Source organism: Rousettus aegyptiacus, unplaced genomic scaffold (genome assembly GCF_014176215.1).
Source record: "Rousettus aegyptiacus isolate mRouAeg1 unplaced genomic scaffold, mRouAeg1.p scaffold_m13_p_8, whole genome shotgun sequence".
Lineage (NCBI taxonomy): Eukaryota > Metazoa > Chordata > Mammalia > Chiroptera > Pteropodidae > Rousettus > Rousettus aegyptiacus.
In genome coordinates this window covers 40,630,639-40,644,155 of record NW_023416311.1, presented here as the reverse complement: position 1 = coordinate 40,644,155, position 13,517 = coordinate 40,630,639, and the positions used below count along the sequence as shown (strand labels likewise).

Here is a 13,517-nt window from a genome sequence, read left to right as displayed (position 1 = left end):
CAGCAGTTCCCACTGGTCTTTTATAAGTAAATGAAGGGAAACTATTTAAACAGCATTCTCACCAAGATAGTCATGTTCTCATGGTTGAAATAGGATTGCTTCAGTATATAATTATTCAAATCACTGAAACCGAAAAGAGTAAGCATGAAAAAATAGACTCTAATAATTATTTTAAATTTAGGAGGACCACCTAACACCATACACACAAATAAATTCCAAATAGATTCAGTCCAAACATGAAAAAGAAAACAATAAAGCTTTTGTTTTTTGGGGAGAATATCTTCTTGACCTTGTTGTAGCAAAGATGTCTTAAGTTAGACATTAAAAAGGTTAACCATAAAGGAAAAAAGCTGATAAATTGGGCTACATTGAAATTTAAAACTTCTATAGAATAGAATACTACTAGAGTGAAAAGGTAAGCCACAAAGTAGAAGATATCTGTAATATATTATTTACCTATACAGGGCTGTATCTAGAATATGTCAAATAAGTAAAAGACAAGCCAGTAGATAAATGAGCAGAATTCTTAAACAGACATCATAAAAAAGGATATCAGAAAGGCTGATAAATATGAAATGGTGCTCAGTCTTATTAGCCATTAGGAAAATACAAATTAATATTATAATGACATATTACCACAAACCCATAAGAATGGTTACAATTAAAAGATCGACAACATAAAATGCTAATAAGGATGTGAAACTGGGCACTCTCATGTGTTGTTATTTGGAGTGTAAATTTTTGTAATTGCTTTGTAATCTATTTGGCACTGTCTACAAAGCTGAATATATGCTGCTCAGTATTCCTTGCATTGATATGCTACAATGTATTAAAATTTCTAGTGACCCAGAATTTTATTATGGGTATACATGTATAAGAATGTTCTTAGCAGTACTTATTATAGTAGTCCCATTCTGGAAACAACCCAATTTCTGTCAACAGTAGAATGGATAAATACATTGTGGCATATTAATGCAAGGTATACTGTATAACAAGAATGAATGAGCTATCATATTGTGTTATAACATAAATGAATCTCACAAAAATAATGATAAAGAAGTCAGTCACAAAAGATTACTTACTTTCGGGCACTTTGCAGAGAAGTTTGCCTACCCCTGGACTAAGACAATGTTGATTTTAGTCATCTAGTTACATATCTACATTGTTTCACCTGTCTTACCCATCTTCATTGATGCTAGGTTGGCAACGGGTTGTGGATCTGTTTAAACTGGCCTAAAGTCAGAGCAGTATAACAAGAAGCCTGCTGTTTAGGTTTTACTCTTTGTCATATAGGATCACTTATGAATAGGGTAACCATACATTTCATCTTGCTTGGAAGAATCTTGGTTTACATCTGTCGTTCCAGGCTGTTATTATATTATGATAATATTACATCGTATTATTATAATAATTAGTAGTTGCTCTCTTTTGTTCTTAATACCCCCAGTTTGGATAATAAATTATATGGTCATTCTGTCTGTGAATGCTACCATTGAGAAAGGATAGTAGTAATAGAAATAGGAATAGAATAGATATTGATAACTATGCAAGGTGGAACTTAAGAGATTAATTTTTGAGGTCCCCCAGACCATCTGAATGATTTGCTAGGATTCACAGGACTCAGATGCTCATGGTGAGGGTTTATTACAGTGAAAGGATATAGAGTAAATTCATCAAAGAAAGGCACATGGGGGAAGTCTGGAGGAAACCAAGTGTCAGCTCCTAGATGTTCCTTCCCACTGGAATCACACAAGACCCCCAAAATGATATATGATGACATGTGCAAAGTGTTCACAACCAAGAAAGTCCAGCATAGCCTGAGTGTCCAGGATTTTTATTGAGGGTCGGTCACATAGGCATGTAGACCCTGCATGACTGACTTGGTTACTTAAGTTCCAGAACCTCAGAGAAGAAGAGTTGGTCACGATAAATCACATTGGTAGCATAAACTGTCTCCTCAGACTGGTACAGTGTAGCCCAAGGCCACAGGCGTATAAAAGACTCTTATCAGATAGAACTTTCCAAGGGCTCACTCAGTCTAGGAGCTAGGCAGGGGCTAGTCTGAAAACAAGCCATTTTAGGGAATTGTAGGGTTTGAGCAACCCAGTCCTGCTCACTCAAACAAGGTCATACAGGATATTCAAGCTAGAGTTTGAGCATAGGTAAGTCTGATTCCAAAGTCTGTATTCTTTCCATAAGTAATTTTTAGTGATCTTTTATACTGACTTGCTAATTAGAAATTACTGGGTATATTAGATATGGTAGAGACTTGGACTTTGCCCATCTATCTTGATAAATACTTCTAATAAGCTTTCTTCTTTTTTTTTCTCACATGAGGATAGGGAGCTTGATTTGAGTATTTTTCAGTGCTTTTGTAAGTAATGATACTCAAAATTTCTAGTTCTTATTTTTAGCAAAGTTTATTTTGTTTTGTATTGAAAAGTACTTTACATGAATAATTGTCTATAATTACTCCTTTTGCACTTAATACAATTTTTTAATTTAAAAAAGAAATGTGATAATAGAAAAGTTTAGTTCATAATTAAGAATTGTTTGCCTTATAGATAATAGATTTGAATGAACTTATACAGTTCTCAAAAGCTTTTAATCTTTTTGTCTTTTTTCTTTAGGTGTTTGTGGAAACATTAGACAAGTGTTTTGAAAATGTCTGTGAACTGGATTTAATTTTCCATGTAGACAAGGTACTCTTTCTGTATTATCAAATCTTTTAAACATTTTATCTAAGAAAAATGTTAATGTATTTGTCAAAGTAAAAACAGATTTGGTGAATAATACTATTTTTATTTATTAATTTATTATTCAGCTTATAAATTATGTTTACTATGAGCCAGATACTGTGTTTAGCGACGCTTCGGACCCTGTCCTAAAGGTATTCACATCTAGAGGAAGAAACAGTGGCATTGACAAGTAACAGTATGTTCAGAGTGTTAATGGGAACACAGCTGAATCACTCACCTCTGCCAAGGAGTGTGTAAATGGAAAAAGTTACATTTAAACTGGAACTTTAAGGATTAGTAGCTATTTCACAGACAGAAAAGGAGACGATGGCCCTATAGTCAGAGATATAAAATACAGGCTCCTTGTGAGGGAGTAGTTTTATTAAGAGACCTAATTTTGAAGTGCCTTAGATGCCCTGGATTTTAGACTTTGTCTGAAGCAATTTTTTTAAAGAAGCTTTTATTGGTGTTGTTATTGCTTTGCTTGTGCATTTTTGGGGCAAGACTTTTTTTCTGCTTTTTGGAGTTTGAGTTGGTAGGTGGGAGATTAAAGACAGGGAAATCAATTAGGAGTCTGTTGGCAGTAGACCAGAAAGAAATGAACTAAGGCAGTGTATTAGGGATGAAAGAAAATAGAATTGACAGGCCCCGATAGCCTGTTGAAAGGAGGAGGTGAGAGACAGGAAGGATGACTGAGTTTTTCTATCCGATGTTACTGAGTATTGGTGATACGGAATTTAGAAGGAAAAGATTCTACTTTTACTGTATACAGATTTTTTTTCAGTATTATGTCGTGTAACAGATTGTTTTGAATGATTAAGCCATTGAATAACATAGTCTGAAAATAAGTTGCCAAAAATTGTTGCAAAAAATATGATTTTTAGAAATCAACTTTATTGAAGTATTTACATGCATTTAAAGCTGAGCACTTTTAAGCATACATTAAACTTAGTTTGGGCAGCTATATATAGTTCTGTAACCATTACCAGAGTCAAGTTTAGCACAGGAATGCATTTTATTGTGAACATCAAAAGGATAAATTTATCATTAGGCAATTCTTTTGATTATACTTCTCATTTACTAAGTGATTTGATTTTATGTATTAACTCATCTTGGATAGAGTACTTAAACTAGGTATTTTTAAGTCTATTTTTAGTTTTCTGCTGTTTTTCTTTATCTTACCCCTTTTCACACTTACAAATACATTACTTTTAGGAATTAGCATTCACAGTATTCAAAATTATGTTTTGGTACATGATTAAAATATTTTTAAAAGCTCTATTTTTTAAATGACTGCTCCAAAATCATTACCTTATATAAAAATGTAGCAATTTAAAAAATACATGAGGATTCTATTATAAAATGTTGCTGTAAGAGTAAAGTTCTAGAGGATAAAACTTTTCCTTAATAGGAAAATTAAGCTCTACTCATATACAACTTCCATACATGATATCCAGTATTTTTAAAACTTCTATTTTATATTAACATACAATAGAAAGTTAGAAAATACAGAAAAGAGGAAAATAAATAGACGCCATCTCGATTTCAGAAATTGCCTGCTGGTAAATGATAAACTGAAGTATGTTAAAACTTTTAAGAGTTCATTTGAGCACAAATTGATCAATATCGGGCAGCACCAAACCAGAAGTGGTTAGGAGCACTCTATTGACAGGAGCCAGGGAAAAGACTTTTACAGAGAAGAGGCAAGAAGCAAAGCAAGGAAATGATCTGATTGGCTGTAGCTTAAGCAGTTGTATTATTTGGGAAAGTGGAGTTGGCTGTTTATGATTGGTTGTCCTTAGGTTTTGATTTCTTAACCTTAGGCATTTATAGGCTTAGGTTTTGGTTTGCTTATATAGGCTGCCGAAGTTTAATGGCCTCCTTGTTTAATTAACCTAACAGTAGCACTAACACTTCGCAGTATGTATATTTCTAGATATAAGTACAAAAATGTCTTTTAAAAAAACAAAAATGGGATCATACAGTATGTAGTGAGTATAGCCTGTTCGTTTCACATGACAGTGTGTCGCTATTTTAAAACCTGCCAAAATCAGCTTTGTATTTTCTTTCTGGACTAAGCTCTTGTTTTAATTTTTTTCAGTGCAATAAGACTAACAGCTTTAGTATTCCAAGACTCTGAGACCAGTCAAATAGACATTTCTTGTCCCTGCATTCTCTGTCTAAAACAATGTTAACCTTGTTTTCAGCCCATCAGTGAGAGTAGAATTCTTTTCAACCTTTCAAGCAGCCCTCGACCTTCCAGTACTCAGGGATCTTCTATGGCTCAGCTCATATTTTTTTAGGGGCAGATATACAGAGTTTTGCACACAACTCTCAGCCTGCTTTTGGATCACAACTGGGTAGATGAAAGGAGGAAGTTGTGAAAAATATCCCTTTTGTTATCAGTGAGGATGACCTAGTTTATGCTGTAGCAACAAATATGAAAATATTTCTCATTCATGCAGTATGTTTATTATGTTTCACATGTTGTTACTCTGGGATCCATGGTAATAAAGCTGCCACCATCTAGAACATCATCAGTTCTTATGTTAGAGAGAAAAGTTTTCATGGGTAAATTATCTGCTTTCCAGGTTTTCACAGGTGATAGTTTTACCAAGTGTTTTTCCACTACAAACATGAATCACTAACTTGCTAGCCTTCAGTATATATTTCCATGTGGCCTGCTGCCCAACCTCTAAAGTGTCTTTTTCTTAACTGTGATTGTTACAATTTCTTGTTACAGATCTTTACTAATTTCTGCATCAGTCACATAGGCTAATATTGTAGTTATCCTGAAGCAGTGGGAGAGCCCACTCTACTCAAAATTGGTTTGAAAGTAGAGACTGAAGATCTGAAAACATGTGTCACTCACATAATAAGGTTTTCTGGGGAAGGCAAGGAACAACAGCTGGCTTGGGGTTTTATGCGGTTAGAGAGTAGGCCTGGAATGAGGGTTTCCACATGTGAGCCAGGTCTTACATTGTTTGAACTTTCCGCAGTGCAAAGGACGGAGCACCTGGACTATATCAGCTTGTCCAGATGTGGGACAGAAGTGGAAGGGGAAGAGGTGGGCCTTGAAATACGTCTACAGTCAAACATCAAAAATGGAGTCAGACTCTTTATTATAGCTAAGTTCTGCTTTAATAATAACCCATAAAACACTAGTAACTTGGTTTATTTCTTTCTTACACTACATGTCCATTGTGGGTTTGCTGGAAAGGTCTTTTTATTTGCTCAACTGGGTTACCTGCCCATTTCCTGAACACTGTGGCATTACTTGGGCAGCCCCAGGTTGTTACTAATCCTGCATGCAACACAGTGTCAAATCCCAGGGCAAAGATAAGATAGCCGAAGATTCTATGAAGAGCTTAGTTTGAAGGATGTATGTCTTTGACATTGACAGGTGTGAATGTGTTCTGTCCACCCCTCCCTACATTCCTCCCTTGCCTTCCCCAAATTATCAAGATAAGGGAGATCTGATTGGAGGCCTAAGTGTCTTTTCTATTCTTAAGAGCAGAGTAGTTTCCTCCAGCCCTGTCCCTCTTGGGGAGTTTGGCAGCCTGTCCCTAAACCACAGTCTATAGAATTGGGAGGCTCCTTTTCCTTTCACCAACTGAAAAAGTCTAGCCATTAAGAGCATTTCAGCAGACCTAAGTACCAGTGACCTAATAAAGAGAATGCCATATCAACAAGAGACATGAGGAACAGTTTGAACAATTAGAATATATGTTCCATGAAAGAGAACTATTAGAGGAGATAGATGAACACCTGAAATTTAAAAATCATTAAAAAGCAGGTAAGGAAATACAATTTGGAAAAGTCTTGGGCCTTCAAAACATGTTTTTCAAAATATGGGGTTTAAAAGAAGAGGATGGTAGAATATAGTTCAGGAAATAATCTCAAAGCCCAGGACTGAAAAATTAAGAGAGAAAACATGAAGGAAAAGACAAGAGACTTTGAAGGGTACTTATAACATGTATTATAAAAGTATATTGGTTATCGTATTTGATGGAGGGTAAAGGAGAATAGGGGATAATTAGAGCATTTTAGTGGGAAAACAAGGCATCTCAATGGTAGGAAGACCTCATATTTGTTTTACTAATAGTGATAAAGTCATGTGTTTGAAAGAGCAAAGAGAATAGTAATCATGAATAAAAATTATAAACAGAATCTCTGATTTAAAAGAAGAGGAAATGTAAATAAAATTTGATCATATCAACCAGCATGGGGTGGGAGGAAGAAAGTAACAATTTAAAGTAGACATATTATTTAAAACACTAAATGTGAATTGACTGAAATAATCCATTAAAAGACAGAGACGATGGGTTTAAAAGACAGTTTATATAGGAAAGGCCCAATAAATTCTATTTTCCTTCACCAGTTTTCATAACAATTTGATTTCCTAATACCTACCAAAAATGATCATTGAATATTTTTGCTATTCTTGTGACTCGAATTTTAAAATAATCAATTTGTTTTAAGCCACTGCTCATATTATTAAATTTGATCCTCAAATTGCCCCATCTTTGGCCAGTGGGAACCCCTTCAGATTGTCTTTTGAGACCTTTTGACATTACCTCTTGCTCATGGACTTTGATAGTTGCTTTGCGTTCTTGCACAATAGCTGTTTCAGACTTATTTTGTCCATTTCTTGCTCAAGATACGTTATCAGCTGTTCCTTTTTGGAGCCTGGATTCTTTTTTAGTGAGAAATGGTATATAGAAACCACAGTCTGGGAGTACTTATAATTATGAGGCTGGTTGTTGTTTTTAGGCCTTTTCTATGGACAGAGTATCACATATTTTCTGTTCCACCCTTGAGTCAGCTATTTCTCCAAGCAACCCTTGTTTCTTTTAATGAACAATGCTGTTTAGAAATGACAATCTCCGCACCATATATGCTCATTACCAAAGGAGTGAGTTACTCCTGGTTCTTTGTGAACCAAGCTGGGATTTAGTTTTAAATACCTCAGAGTCTAGTGTAACACTATAGAAATTATTCTAGCTTTCTGCTTTTTCATATTTGCAATTTGCTTCTCTAACCCTTGAGAGATGATTTTGATTATTCTTATTCCTATTATTCCCTTTGTTCTTGATGCATTTACTCAGTTGCTTAATCCTTCCTTTTTATACCAAATTCCCGGCTGGGCCATTCAAAAGCTAATCCCCAGACATGCTATTTGCCACCCTTTCCTGCCAGGACTGGTCAAAAGCTTGGCCCCAGATACATCAGCCTCTAGCCCATCTGAACTCAGCAAGTTGTCAAATGATCCTGATAAAAATTGCAATGAGTAAAGTATTTTCTTATAAGTATATAATTTGAAAAGAATTTAATGAAATTTATAGAAGAGGAAAAAATGTCAAAATTAAATTTTTCAGTGGATGGTTTTAAAAGTAGATTAGATATAGCTGAATGGAAAGATAGGACACATTGTCCATAAAGAAGAATAAAAAACAAGAAAGATTGAAAATATGAAAGAGTTCAATACAGATCAGGGAGGAGAGAGTGAGAAGGTCTAATGAACATTTATTCTTAGTTTCCAGAAGAAAAGAAGGAATGAGGCATATTCAATATCTAAGTATCTAACTGGCTGAGAATTTTTCATAATTGATATAAGATACAAATCTACAGATAAAAGAAGCACAAGCAGAATAAATAAAAAGAAATCTACATCTAGACTAATGATGGTAATATTTAATAGTAGAAAAGGAGTTCTTAAAATCATCCAGAAATAAAAGACACATTACCTTCACAGGAGCAATGGTTAGTTTGGAAACTGATTTCTCAACTGTAACTGTAGAAGTTAGAAGACATTGTGTTGAAATAAAATAATTGCCAAACTGTAATTCTAAAATCACCAATAATATCGTTCAAGAATATGAGTGAAATAAATGAATTATCAGAGAAACAATGAGAGAATTTGCCACCAGCAAGCCTTCACTAAAGGAAATTCTTATGAGGGTACTTAAACCTGAGATATAAGAAGGAACACGGTGAAGAAGAGCAAAGAAAGTAGTAAACTCAAGGGTAAAGGTAAAAGAACATTAACTGTTAAAGTACTTGTGAGGTTAAAACAAAAAAACTAAAATATTATGGTGTTAAAATACAAGCCAGGAAGGATGAAAATAGAGTTGGAGTATTCTAAGGTCTATTACTGAGCAGCTCTGACTTATTTATAAGGAGCTTTTAAAAAAGATTTCTGTTTAATCAGCCCAGAATACAGAATAGAAAGTAGAACAGCTTTCTAGCCTTTCAGTCAGACTTGAATGCTTTGAATTTTCAGATTTTGAGACATTCATATTCAATGTAAATATAAAATCGCATTGTGGACCAAAATAGATTTACTCTTATCTATTACCTGAATTACTGTACCTGTTGCTTCTCTTTAGCAATTAACATATGTCTTCTTTATTAATATATTACTTACATAGTTTCCCTTCCTATTTTTATCTTAAAAATTTTAATAGGCTAACAAAATATACTCCTAATTCCTTATATTTATATTTAATTAATATTTAAATATTATTTTCAAAATTATCATACTTTCAAATTTTTTATATAATATATTAAACAGTAGTTCGTGGGGAGATAGTACTCTTTAGCATCAGAGCTGATTCAACTGTATCATTCTCAAGATAATATTAACCAGATTACTGTTGAACTGATTATTTCCTTAGTAAACACTTTTAAGGTTAATAACATTGTCAAGTGAAAGTTTTAAGTAGTAGAAAACTTAAGAAATATGAAGATTCTCCTTATACCACTCACCACTCCTTACACCACTCATCCCCATTCCACACTACTTCCTTGAAGTAATTTTTCCTAATAGTTTGGCTAGATAGGCTTCCAGACATTTATCTACATATTTTCAAAGATAAGATGGTTCCATTGGTTCAGTGAGTGATGAAGTTTGTTTTTGTTTCACATTATGTTCTATGTTTTGCTTTACTGACTTCATCTATCTTTAGATCCTTCCATATCAGTTTTATTCTTAAGTTAACTATTGAATAGAATGGATATGCCATATTTTACTTGACCCACCCCTATAGTCAGATATAAATATAGTAAAATTTTAAAATGGTGAAAATGACCTCATTTCTAGCATAAATTATAGCAAAGTAGCTCTTATGCTCAAAAACAAGTGCCATTCCATAGCAAGCAATCTACATAATTTGACTGCCTTTCTTTTATTTACCCTTTTTTAGATGCTTGGTTCAGCTTGGTAGAGGACTTGTAATTGTTAAAGAGTGAAATGTGTTGACTTAGTCTTCATTCTACTCTCCAGTGTTGATGCAGACTTTACTCAAACCAGGATGCTGCTGTCTGTGAGCACTATATAAATATTTAATAAAAACAGTTTATTGATGGGGCAGTGAAAACTTAAATATGACTAAACACTTTGTTCTTTAACTTTTGAATTTTAAGATAACTGAGATAAACAGTTTTGAAGAAAAAAGTATATTTAATATTTATTAGGTACCCATAATGTACATTATGATATATATTATATGTAGCATATAATGTATAAGGTATATATTTTATATTATATAACATATATATTATATATTATATAACATAATATATATAATATAACATATACATTATATATTGTATACTATATATAATATAACAAAATAATAGAAACCACCTAATCTTAAACATGTTAGAGTAGTTTTAAGCAAAAGTCTCTAGGTTCTGCATTGGCACATATATAAGATAGAATGTGTATTGTTTAAACATACTTAAAAAGTGGCTGCTTGTGTTTTCTTATCACTATTAACAAATATTCAACAACTTTTTGCTACCTTTTAAATAAGTTAATCTGTGCATGGCTACTGCCTTTAATATTGTTCTTCTGAATTACTGCACAGTCTCTCTTATTTTTAGCAAGTTTTTAGAGAAAGTAATATATGTTAAAAATTTTCAAAACAAGAAAAACCTATAAAATGAAAGATAAGTCTTCATTCTTTCTCCATACTATTCTGCCAGTCCTATTAGTTAAATACTATTAGAAAGTATTTGCAGCAAATTAAAACAATAATGAGTTAGTTACCATTACATACCTATTAGAATGGCCAAAATCCAGAACACTGACAACACCAAATGCTGGTGAGGATGTGAAGCAGCAGGAGCTCTCATTCATTGCTGGTGGAAATGCAAAATGATACAGCCACTTTGGAAGATACTTTGGTGGTTTATTACAAAACAAAACAGTCTTATCACACTATTCAGCAGTCATGCTCCTTGTTATTTACCCAAAGAGCTAAAAACATCCACACAAAAACTCGTACATACAAGTTTATGGCAGCTTTTTGTATGTGTATGTGTATAATTTTCTTTTGTAAACTTCAGTGCGACCATATTATAGATATTCTGCCTCACTCATTGTTTCATTTAATTATCTATATTTCTGAGTGTTCTGTACATCTCACCTTTTTAGAAGTGTGATAATGAATAGTATAGATTGGTGAATTTTATAGTTTTGTATTTTTGTGCCTTTATTTTTAACCAACAAAGTATCATTGATTATTCTTATACATATATCTGGCACCAGTATCTTTTATTATTTTCTTAATTCACATCCTCATTCTCTCCTGCCTCTAACTTTTAACACATTTTTTATTTTCTTGCAGAATTGTGAAATATAATGTATATAGTGTGATCTCAGTTGTGTAAATTATATACACACACACACACATATAAGCATGCATAAAAAATTTCTGGGAAGATATATAAGATGCAATTAACTAATTATTTTTGCATAGAGGGACCTAATAACAGGCTCAAAGCGTGGTGGACACTATTATTGTTCATACATAGTTTCTTTATGGCTTGAACTTTTAATCATTTGCCTATATTAAGTTTAAAAAAAATTAAAATGATAGTAGAAGTTATGGTTTATGTCCAGAAGAAGCTAAATTTCCCCTCCTCATGTGTCATACCTTACTTCGAACACCATAACCTTGATAATATTGGATTAACCTTTCAATTAATATTTTTCATTCCCATAGTTTATCTCTTTGAATTTCTGCATAAGGTATAGTACCTCCTCACCAAGAATACAGTCTTTAGTCATTTATTATCTTTATAATAAACAAGATTATGCTTCTTTAAGGATTTAGTTTATTGGCTCTTCATTTGTATTTTCTGTCTCTTCTGAATTTCTGAATTTGCTTTCATAGGAGTTATTTTTACTTTGAGGACAAATGTACACCGTAGTTCTCATCTCTTAAATTGACATATAGTCTTAGAATTTCATGGATATGACCTGCATTTGTAGGCTGCTCATGTTTTGATACCTCTAAACTTGGTAGATGCTTCTATGATACTGAAGTTTATGGTTTCCACTATTCTAGTGCTTGTGTTCTGGGAAGTTTTTGGAAAGGCAGTGGTACAGTTTATATAAGGATGAACTCACTAGTAAGCCCCAGCAAAATATGGGGGAAGGGTGTGGAGTTGTGACATTTTTATCAACATTACAAATTGTGCTTTCTCATGAGAATTTGTTTTGAAGAGAAGAGAAGTTCTCCTGCTAAAAGAGAAGCTTTAATGAATCTGTCAGCTATCCATGGTCTTTCTTTCTGAACTTTTCCTGCATGCAGTACTTATTAACTTTTATAAGGTATTTTATTTTATCACCTAATTATCTTCTTGATGTTTAATTGAATTTTCATAGATTATGACTAAAATTAATTAGCTGTACAAATTTCATTTATTATCGTTAACAAAAGAAAACAAGAAATTGGATTGGATCACTCAGATTTAGGTTTGAATTGTTAGTTTGTCACATATTAGTTTATATGTCTTGAGTAAGCTGGTTTATTCTCTCAGCTTTAACAAAGATTAATGTGAGAATTAAATCAGATACTATAAGTACAGAATCAAAATATATTTTTAATAAATGGTATGTAGTAACAGAAAGGATAGTAGAAGTGATGATATTTAACACTAGTTTTAAAAAACAATTGTGGCTTCTGGTTTTATTGTGTTTGCTAGGAAATTTCTGTAGGTCTTTATTCAAAATTTGTTCATGAGGTGTTTGTTCATCTAGCCATAATGAAAAATTAGTAAATAATGATAGGATATTTTTAAAATCTTGAATACATTTGCACAAAATTTTATAAAAGAATGAAAGACAATTACATATTTAACTAAAATAAGTTTTTGTTTAAAAACAATTATTATGATACCTATAGGTGCTATGCTAAGTACTTTACATAAATTATTCTTATGATAATCCTATGAGATGCCTATACTATTTCTAGCTCTATTTTACAGATAAGGTAACAGACTTAGGTCTTGTAACTGCTGAAGGTCATATAGCTAATAACTAATAACAGAGTCAGTATTTATATCTAATTTCAAAATTTCCATTCTTAATGTCACCACATTATTTTAAAAAAATTATTGCAGAGTATACTATTCTGTGAAACTTAATTCAGCTTTGAAATGGTGATTTTTGATTCAGTAAATACCATATGAGAAAACACCTGGGTTATATATTTTTTCTCCCCGATGCAAGTTGCTATTTTCAGTTTTAAGATGTATTCAATGATATAAAGAAATCTCAGTATTTCATATAGAGAGGGCTGTGAGGAAAAAGCATTATTAAAGTATCTACAATAAAAAGAAATTTTTACTTTTTTTCAATCTAGAGCTTATAGTAATGCCATAGTTTCATTAAGTACCTTGAGCATATCATTATCTCTGTTTTACAGCCCATTAAACTAAGACTTAAAGAGGCTATATAACCAACTGCCTTCGGCTTCACAGTAGTGA

General features: G+C 32.7%; 1 protein-coding gene across 4 annotated transcripts in view; it reads left to right on the top strand.

Moving 5' to 3' along the window:
* Nucleotides 1–13,517, top strand: part of AP3S1 (adaptor related protein complex 3 subunit sigma 1) — a 57,802-nt gene that overhangs the window by 34,452 nt on the left and 9,833 nt on the right. For 2 of the 4 annotated variants that reach the window (XM_016120891.2, XM_016120889.2), the window contains exon 4: nt 2,631–2,702. The exons of the other annotated variants lie outside the window; for them this stretch is intronic. In XM_016120891.2, the coding sequence (XP_015976377.1) occupies nt 2,631–2,702 (72 nt within the window). The remainder of the gene's footprint in view (nt 1–2,630; nt 2,703–13,517) is intronic. 4 annotated transcript variants of the gene reach the window in all.